The sequence below is a fragment of the Mytilus trossulus genome, unplaced genomic scaffold (assembly GCF_036588685.1).
Source record: "Mytilus trossulus isolate FHL-02 unplaced genomic scaffold, PNRI_Mtr1.1.1.hap1 h1tg000244l__unscaffolded, whole genome shotgun sequence".
Classification (NCBI taxonomy): domain Eukaryota; kingdom Metazoa; phylum Mollusca; class Bivalvia; order Mytilida; family Mytilidae; genus Mytilus; species Mytilus trossulus.
Genome location: NW_026963317.1, coordinates 1,982,160 through 1,993,188, shown reverse-complemented (window position 1 = coordinate 1,993,188; position 11,029 = coordinate 1,982,160). Strand labels below are relative to the sequence as shown.

The 11,029-nt window shown below is 33.0% G+C and overlaps 1 protein-coding gene across 1 annotated transcript in view; it reads left to right on the top strand.

Annotated features, from left to right (window-relative positions):
- The first annotated feature begins 1,226 nt into the window (after positions 1-1,226).
- The window catches only part of LOC134701389 (protein jagged-1-like), a 48,865-nt gene continuing 39,062 nt past the window's right edge, over positions 1,227-11,029 (top strand). Inside the window, exon 1 of the mRNA XM_063562540.1 lies at positions 1,227-1,605. Within this exon, the coding sequence (XP_063418610.1) occupies positions 1,270-1,605 (336 nt within the window). The 5' untranslated portion in view covers positions 1,227-1,269. The remainder of the gene's footprint in view (positions 1,606-11,029) is intronic.

Sequence of the window (11,029 nt, the reverse complement as noted above, 5' to 3'; positions counted from 1 at the left end):
ATTGACAAATATTAACGGATATGTCATTCAAATTCTAAAATAGAAAATCGGGTCTAATGTTTGCAATATGATCCAATATTTATAAACGAAAAACGTTACTTGATGCATGAGCAGTTTTATTTAATCTTAAATTTTATTTTTTTTTTTTGCTTTTGAGTTGCAAAAAGGTTAATGCACTGTATTAGGTGTTTTAATCAGACAAAACGTCAAATAAATCGCATATGTTAGCTCTTGTTGAATTATATTGTATATATATTACATGAATTTATTTAAACATCATTATCGTTGAAGCATGAAATGTATTACAGGTATAATTTCAGGTGCATTAAATGTTATATTAATAAAGATAACAGGATTCTGAGCATGACAAATTTCTTCAGGTGTACTAGAAGTTTTTCCCACGATCGAAAGAAAAATTCTTTAACATTAAAAGGAACAATCAAAATGTTTGTCGTGTGCTTTTGAAATTATTTAACAAGTGATAAAGTTCGAATAGCTACATGTCAGTCACGGATAGTATATCGCTAGACGATCTTTTAAATCATTTCCAATGACCTGCCGTATCAAGAAGATACAGCCGGTGATTAAGTGAAACATATGTGATCTTTTTAATAGAAAAAAATATAATATTGATAATAATTTCTTTAAATGAGGCTTTATTTTGTGACATTGTGTGGTTTTCAATCAATATACCGATGTATTTCTGAAAAAATCATTGGATACCGCCTTGTGTGCTAATTCAATATAATTACAACTGGATATGTCCGAGTCGTGCAGTCGCGCGAACAACGCGTGCCAAGAAAAATCTATACTTAGGTTTGGATTACTATAAATACTACGATTTTACTACGAGATCTTGATTGTAGTAAATATGTGAAACTTTTGATAAAAATTTTACAAATATGTGTAACACATGGTGATAGTAGATAAAACGTTACTGGGACAATTGTAAAAAGAGTTTTGTTGTTGGACACAACCTAAAATGATGACAGATTTAATTATAAAATTATATTTTCCACAGTTAGATACAAGGTAATGATTGACGAGGAAAAATGTTGTTTAATTATTGCATAAAACCATATACTTAATGGAAGTGAGATACAGAAACTTCAAACGGACAGGCTTTCCAACAGCATTAGTTTGTAGGAATGGTTTTCGAAGATTTTTGTGGATATGTGCTTGTATTTCACCCAAGTGTAACTTTGCTAACAGTTTTAATGGTTTGTAGAAGAAATACATGTATGCAATCCATTTATAAGTTTAGAAAATATGTTCCTCTTCTATTTGAACATTTTGCTTGTTATTTTAGAATTTGTACAAGGATCGGGCTATTTTGAAATACAAATAATAACAATTCATAACCCCCGCGGGGAAGTGATGGAGGGTGAGTGTTGTGACGGGGACAGGAACGGGAACAATAGGTGCGTTAAGGAATGTAACACAATGTTTCGTGTGTGTTTAAAGGAATACCAGAGTGTTATAACTTTTGATGGAAAATGTACTTTTGGAAATATAACGAGTTCTGTATTTGGCGGGAATTCATTCACATATCCGATAGGGAGTAACAATAGCAGGCTAAAGCTACATTTCGAGTTTGCTTGGACGGTAAGTTCAATATTTTTATGTTCATTAGTATAGATATACATACCACAAAGCCTGTTATACAAGGTCTCAAAACGTATGCAACATTTTTTGTGCCATGTAAACGCCAAAACCAAAGTTTTTTATTTACTAATTTAAACTAACCCTTAGATATTTGACACTGTTTAACCGAAAACTTCTCGAATTGCTATAATGCCGTTGATTGTCATATGAGCCATCGTTTTAATATGAGTCTTTTAGTTTTAACTGTCAATGCATGGTCCTAATTCTCGGTATGTGTTTTGCTTTTTGTTTTTCGCCTGGAAGAAACATGTTGACGAAAGGGCAACTTGATGCTTACTGTAGAGATAGATTTGTTATTGTTTATGTCCATTTCGATTATATAGCTCTTCATGTTATAGAGTCTAGGTTAGGGTCGTAATACAATCTTGCTTGGTTTTCAATTATAAGGGTACGATCGTTCTTTATGAATTGAATTAAATGAATATATGAATGAATGATATGTAGCTGTAAATTTTAATGAACTTTTGACATGATGGGTATTATATTTTTCCATATTGCCAATCCATAACACCATATGACGCCAACTAGTCAAAGACATTACGTGCATGCTCATGAATTCCATCACAGCAGATGCATGTAGTGAATGAGAATGCTAAATATCGTCATTATTTTCATTAAAAGCAAAACTACGGTCATGTATGTTTGTTTATAGCATAATTTAACTGGATCATGATTTAAAATATTGAAATAAAATGCTTCCAAATGATGCTCACATGTTTTCATACGAGCATAACTTAACTGAATCATAATTAATAATATTGAAATAGAATACTTTCAAATGATGCTCACATGTTTTCATACGAGCATAACTTAACTGGATCATAATTGATAAAATTGAAATAGAATATTTTGAAATGGACATTTTCTAACCCACAAAATTCAATTCATTGCGACGAATTAAGTAACCGTGGGAAAGTGACTTAAGATTGTCAGGTAAAACTTTTAAAGGTGTAAGTAAGGAGTACCGGTGTACACTTTCAAATGATAATAGGTTTCTAAATGGGTGAACGCTAGCCATAGGAGTTAAATGTAATACAAACAATAGTATAATACAGGGGGTACGACAGTCAGACTGCTATCATTACTAACAAATCATTTCTATTTCAATGAATGACAGTTCAATTCTTAAATTGCTTTAATATCCTATAATAACCAATACAGATGGCCTTGGTTTGACATGGTTTTGATATTAGAGAATATTCAAGTACACGATGGGCGTTTTCTAACTTTATAAAGCATTTAATTTTTTCTCCCATATAAATATAATATGTTATTAATAAGGACTTCAATTTTTTCTCTTTATTTGATAAAACATCCTTTCCTTCGGTTTTAGTTTGTTACACGGATTTGTTTTCTTTAAATCGATTCATGACTTTTGAACATTGCCAAATGAAAAAAAAGACGAATAAACAAACAATAGTACACAAAAAATAACATAGAAAACTAAAGACTGAGCAACATGAACCCCACCAAACACTGGGGTGATCTCATGATCTCCGGAAGGGTAAGGAGATCAACTTGTTGCACCCGTCAGCAAAATTAGTGAACGGATTACCCCAACTGACAGCGGGCAATGGATACACCTGCAGATATCCGTCGCGAGTAGTGGATGAAAAGGTGGTAATATGCATATCAAACTAAAATACCATAAACTCTCAATTTATTAATCTAATAATAACATTATACATGTATATATGCACCTGCTTATCTTTTATTAAACCTAATTACCGAAATGAGATTTTCGTCGAATAAAAGGTACTCGTCAGATTTAATAAATGCTTGACACAAATAAAAGAGAGACGAAAGATATCAGAGGGACAGTCAAACTCATAAATCGAAAATAAACTGACAACAACATGGCTAAAAATGAAAAAGACAAACAGACAAACAATAGTACACATGACACAACACAGAAAACTAAAGAATAAACAACACGAACCCCACCAAAAACTAGGAGTGATCTCAGGTGCTCCGGAAGGGTAAGCAGATCCTATTCCACATGTGGCACCCTTGATTTTCACATTTGTACCATATCATGTAAGATATTAATATGAGTCTAAACAGTTCAAAATATCATTTGGTCATAAACATTCAGATAAGCAGTAAACTTCAAATTTAATGATTTATCCTGTGTTTCTTTGAATATGGAAAATCATTAAAGGCAGATCAGATTTCCAAAGTACTTATAGGATTCCTTTTAATTTCACGTATTATCTACACGATATAAGGTAATTTTCTCGAACTTCATGTCGTTTAACCAAAAACGTCCCAGAAATTGGGCTGGCAATTTTTGTGTTCGAATGAAGGCAGGAAATACAACTATCTTTGTTGGCTTCATTTAAGTTGGAAAATACTCAGGGACTGCAGAATAAGTCTTAAATTTTACCAAATCTGAATAAAGACTTGTTCAGACAAAGTTGACCCGAAGTGGTTTGAACTTTTTGAGCCTACTATGGGTCAGAACTCCCGATGTATTTTTCAATGGTCCAAAGATGTGGCTAAGCATTTGGTTTTGCTCCAAAGATGTGGCTCAGCATTTGATTTTGCTCCAAAGATGTGGCTAAGCATTTGGTTCTGCTCCAAAGATGTGGCTTAGCATTTGGTTTTGCTCCAAAGATGTGACTAAGTATTTGGTTTTGCTCCAAAGATGTGACTAAGCATTTGGTTGTGCTCCAAAGATGTGGCTAAGCATTTGGTTGTGCTCCAAAGATGTGGCTAAGCATTTGGTTTTGCTCCAAAGATGTGGCTCTTGGTGATCCTAATGAAGACTTATCCAAAATTGGAGTCGTTCGTTATACGTGTACAACAAAACCGGTACCACTGCTGATTAACTGTTTATTTCCCGATGGTATCATCAACAACCGGTACCACTTTTTGTTGTGTAAGTACTCGTCGGATAAATTTAAGGAGAACTAAAGGTTTAAACTACCTCAGGCAATTTTTAAGTTTGACTTGGTTATGGAAATTCTTTTCAGTTTCTTTTAGTTATGAATAGACCTATTAGATTTGTCACGTTTTACCGTCCTATATCGTTTGTTTACAGATAGAAACATTGAATTACTGGTAAACGGAAAAAAAGTCACGGGAAAAAAAGTCACAATATCCGTAGGAAATAAAGTCACAGGAAAAAAAGTCACAAGAAAAAAAAGTCACAGGAAAAAAAGTCACAATTTATATGTGTTTGAGTAAAATTGATTATCAGAAGTATGTTTGAGTGCATATGAAAAAGTCACTTTGTACATGTATGCATAAAAATTTAAACAAGAGTTTTTGAATGTTAAGTGCTAAATTAAAAAAAAAAACATAAAGCCAGGGACAATTTTATTTTTACTCATTACATGTGACATAATATAATAAACTAAAAAAAGTGCAATAGAATCTGACAAGTTCTTTTTTTCAAAACTGACTTTTTTATAAGCAGGAAACTCTGATTGTTTCGTTTTATCTAATATTGAGCTTAAGTTGTATTTCATTGAAATGGTTTCCTACCAAGACAAGAAGTGATAGGTCTATCAAAAGGGTTATTGTGTCACTAGAAGCCACTAATCAATATCAACAGTCCCTATAAATACTAAAATATTATGACAATGAGTTGTTTGCATGTTTAATACTAAATTGAAGGATTCTTATCTTCAAAATTCAAAATAACATGTGGTCAAACCATATACTGAATTTCTTATTCTAAATCAACTTGAAGGAAATTGTTGCTGTTTAACTTGTATCTCCTTCTTAAGAGATATATAACAAAAATATTTATAACACATTCATATATATATGTGGGGCCATATGACCATTTTCATAAAAACAACTATTTATATGGATTTTTTCTCCTATTAATACATGTATGTGCAGACCATATGACTATTTCATACAATTATATATGTATTGTGACTTTTTTCCTGAGACTTTTTTTCCTGTGACCTTTTTTCCTGTGACTTTTTTTCCGTGACTTTTTTCCGTGACTTTTTTTCCTGTGACTTTTTTTCCTGTGACTTTTTTTCCGTGACTTTTTTTCCGTGACTTTTTTCCTGTGACTTTCTTTGCTACATTCGAATTACTATAACACTGGTTCATTATCATCGATTGTGTTATGTTATTTCCGTCTCATATTCTAGTATATAGATTGATTGTTGATTGCTCAACGTCCAGTGGCAAATATTTCATGCATATTCAAGACGCCTTCTATCTGAATTCTAGGTTATGTTTCAACATAATTACATACAAATTTTCAAAAGCTTCTCAACTGCTATGTTTTTTTAAACATTTTACGAGAACGTTGGCCAAAGTAAGACATTGTGTATTTCTATTCAGTTTATTTCAATATAGACTCTTGTCGATTACGAGTTTGAAATATGGTATATAACTGTATTTTGTTGAAGATTCTGTTGCCCCGTATAATATATATGCCTTGTTGGCTATGTGCGTCTTTCGGTCGCTATCTCATGAACGTATACCTTAAATCTCTTAATTCATATTTTCACAAATATCTTCTTTATTTTCTTTTTTGTAAATATACACGCCATAGCATTGCGAACGTTTAAGTTGAAATTACAACATTTTGATCCGCAATGTTTTTCGGAACCATATATACGCCCTATAGTTTTGGTGGAACAATTTTGTAATATGTTACTACATTTTAGTTCGAATAGGAACTTTTGGGATCGACTTGCTTTTTTAACTGATTAACCTGGCGAAATATCTTCTTGCAGATTTATTTATGTCAGTTGTCCCAAATAAAGGACAACTAAAATGTTACCTCATTTCATGACAATCATAGACAATCGAACTGTAAAATAAAGAACCAGTACAATACAAATATATTATATTCTTTTAACGTGATTGTATAGGATGGTATACAGTGAGAATAACCGCAGACTTGAAGCAATTCGTCTTTTATTTCCAAGTGCTATTTTGCATTTCAAAAGCACGATATTGTAGTTTTTCTTCTGATCCGACAATAAAGGATTGTACAATAGAAAGAAATTTAAATTTATCGATGCCATGCCGCAGATAGCAGTAGACATTCTGAGTTGACAAAACGTTGGATAGGCCCAGACAGATTAAAAGTTAACGAAGTGCTATAATAGGGTTTGGTCTGTCTGGCCTTGAACATATCAGTGCTCCGATCGATCAAAAAGGCATTCAACTTTTAAATATGCAAAGTAATCATTTCAGATTTCGCAGCAAAAATAAAACTGTGCTTATGGAAGATAAAATTGAAAATTGAAATTAGAAATCATGTCAAAGAGACAACAATCCGACCAAAGGGTCTACTTTTTGCGCAGACTCACAGTTTTTCTCTCTCCTGATTATCACTTGTTGTATTGCGGTCCTAACAATGAAGGATTGTCACGTTTCGTGAATGGGGACAGGGCGCTATCCGGGTGTATCGTAGATTGCGAGTGAACTGATAACGCATTTTACCAAGAAAAAACTCCAGAAAAAAATCGTTTATTCCTTAACATATATATTATAAATTCATTGCAAGTTGACCAGTCGATATTTTTTATGATTTATAAAATAATGACTCTTTTGTCTTTCCGTACTTACAATTTCTCTCTTGAAATTCACAAGATAAGCGCATGTAATCTCATATTATATTTGATAATTTGAGTGCCTGGATAGAACTATAGGAAAACTGACAATCTTACAGTCAATTAGAATATGAGTCGAGCGCACCTACGATATGTAAAATTCTAGTAGGCTGTTTTCTGCTTTGGTCGTGTTATTGTCTCTTTGTCTTTGACATATTCCTTATTAATGATTTTCATTTTCAATTTAAACCAACAACCCCAGTGTTGACAGGCTAGGGTCTTAAAATGCATAACGAAATTTAAGTTAAAATGGACTTTCATGAAATTTTGTATGACGATTTCAATGAATATTTTGAAATCATAGATTTGTTTAATGTGATATTCTATTCAGGAGTGTGTTGTTGCAAAAACGCTTTATGGACGAACGTTAACTTGAAGGAAGATTGAGGCTAAGCTCAAGCTTCTACTTCTAGCTTTAAAACACATGTCCGTACAGTAAACCGTTGTCAAAAATACAAATGGAACTATTCATTTAAAGGCTTTTAATAAGAAATAAACAGTAATAATCAAATAATAAAGAAAAGAAAAGAGTACTGCCCTATCACTATAAATTAAACATGACACAGTTTGATACTCATATCTATTCCTAATCATTTGATCAAAGTAAACATTGGTATCAGAATAATTATTGTTCTTTCTTCGATCATCAGGAACAGTAATATTTGTTTCAGGTGAGAATATTGATTTGAAAATGTATGACAATAATTAAACTTATTCAAAATCGACGAAGAATTAATGATTTCTTTACAAAGGGCGGATTAACATCTCAGTCGATTTTCATTTCCGGTATGACAACTTTCCATATCCGGTATGACACCTTTAATGACAAGATTAAGTCTTCCCATTTCCTTTTTCTTAACTAGATTTACCTTTATTTCCACGTTGTGTCATCTAAAATCATCAAATAGAATAAGTAGCATGTGATTAATGGTAAATCACTTTATTCTGAACTCGTTTTCATCCTTTTTTTCTTATTTTTGATCCGATTGAGATACAATGTCTGGGAAGGCTTTCACTGTCGGATTCCTAATCCTTTAATGTAGTGCATTCAATAAACTTAGTTTACTATTTTTTGTACCGAAACCAGGACACAATTGGTCCGAGTACACAGTTTTTTCGTAGCGCATTTCTTTTAGACAATTAAATGGTTTCTTTACAGAGTGTGGTACAACTTTTGGGACAAATTATATCAAAATTATAGAAAACTTCATCGGCTCTAACTCAAAATATGGATAACATTACGTTAAGGGGTTTTTGAAATCTTTGGACCACTAAATCCAAAGTGCTAATTTAAAAAAAAATCAGCTGTACCCAATCACTTCTTTACTGAAAATTAACGACCCATATTTTTTTTACAGTGTCATTTCTCCCCCCCCCCCCCCCCCTACTTTCTATTCGAGGCATAAATGTAGAGAAATAAATATGGAAGGGGTATAAAAAGTGGCTAGTAACACACTGTCCACACTAAAGAATATGGACAAGGAAAATCAAAGGACGACAACTGTACACATACTTAGAACTTATTAGTAAATATAGGAAAAACGGGCATTAAAGCAATATATGTATGTTCTCTCAGCTTTCAAAAGACTTTTTTTATATACAAAATACAAAACGTCTTGCATGGGCAACACGACGGGTGCCACATGTGAAGCAGGTTCTGCTTACTTTTCCAGAGCACATGAGATCACCCCAATTTCTTGGTGGGGTTCGTTTTTCTATGTTGTGTTTTGTATACTATAGTATTTGTCCGTTTGCCTTTTTCTTTTTTAACCATATGGCGCCATCAGTTTATTTTCGATCTATGAGTTTGAATGTTCCTCTAGTATCTTTCATCCCACTTTTGAGGCGATTATGTTTAATTAATGTTAATAGCCAGGCTTCTGTACCAAAATATATCGAATCCAGCTGTGTAAAGTTTGAGAGCAAAACGAAAAGATATAAAAGTAAAACATGGCAGAACATAAAGACTAACACGTGTGTCTTGTATACTATTATTTGTCTGTTTGTATTTTTCTTTTTAGCCATGGCATTGTCAGTTTATTTTCGATCTATGAGTACGACTGTCCCTCTGGTATCTTTGTCCCCTCTTTTGCAATGTAGCATATATTTTTTATACGAAATTTGAAAATCAATTGAGGACATATTGTAGTAAACAAAACGAAGACGACGTTTTCTATGCACGGGCAGACATGACAGATGAGCATTTGAATGGGAGCATATAGCTGGAACCCCCCCCCCCCACCTTTTACTCTGGGTTAGGAACCCCTTTTTAAAACGGCTGGATCCGCCCCTGGATGAATTGAAATAAAAAAGACTAAACTAGAACAACTATATATACTTGTTCATTTATGTATGTATTGAAAGGCAGGTGTATCAACAGCCATTAAACATGTCACATCATTATCTATCAGTTGATATATACCCATGAGTCTTTGTTTAAGTATAATAGTTCCGTCATCGATATTTTCCGTATAATTCAGTCTTTCTATGTTATATTGTTATACTATATTGTTTCAGAAACGGGAGATTGTTTGGTACCATTATAAAGTTTAGTTCCGCTGCAAATGTACAGTAGTTTTCGTCTGTTGATGTAGTTCATAAGTGTTTCTCGTTTTCTCGTTTTTATATTGCCTAGACTGTTGGTTTTCCCGTTTGAATGATTTTACACTGGTAATTTTTGGGGCCCTTTATAGTTTGCTGTTTGGTGTGAGCCAAGGCTCCATGTTGAAGGTCGTACATTGACCTAAATGGTATACTTTAATAAATTGTGACTTGAGTGGAGAGTTGTCTCATTGGCGCTCATACCACAATTTCCTATATTTATACTTTATTATTTGCCAATCGCTTACTGACTGCCAAAACATACATTTGCACCAGGATAGATACTTCTGTTGAGGATGTGGAATTATTGACCTTTCCGGGGCATGTGTTTTCATCCTTTGTTTCGGTTGGACTTGTGCTTTTATTGTCGTAAGTATCATCTATAGCACAAGGGCTCGTATCAGAGATGTTTTTTGGGCGGAAGGAAATATAATGCCAGTCGACTGTTATTATATATATGCGTTCTATAAGAAATCCGCGAAAATCACCATGTAGAACGCATACCAGTCGAATGGCATATATTTTCGCCCCAAACATCTCTGATATGATCCACTGCGCTATATATGAGCAACTGTTTTGTCGGTTACGGCTTCTTGTTAGTTAACGGCTATATTTGTGCAGCACCATTCTTAACTAACAACCAATCAAAACTTCAGCCTGCGCATATCTTCAACTAAGGGGGCAACTTTTCCTCTGGTATATGTACTAAATCATGACTTGAACATGGGTAAGGGTCGGGAGCAGTCATTTTGGAGTAAATGACTGTTGGTGTATTCTGAAATAAAAAATGTTGTTGAATTTCCACTAATGTGATTTTATTTGCACATAGGATGAGAATCCCGCAGTTTCATATACTTTGAACTGAATTCTATAAAGTCAGTAATCACAAATTAGAAATTATTACATTTCATACATCATTTGACAGAAGCTAAATAACAATTTCTGTTTGATTAACTTTAACTAACTTTTTCATTTTTGTGTAATCCTCTTTCAACAGATTAACCGAATATATCTTTAAGTTCATAGGATAAAAAAAACCACATCTGATAAACATCGAGTTAATATTCAAATTACGATTTTGTTTTGTATCTAGATACCTACATGTATAACAAAGCTAGAAACTGTTACCTTAAATTAAGACACCACATACTCAATATTTATAATTACTA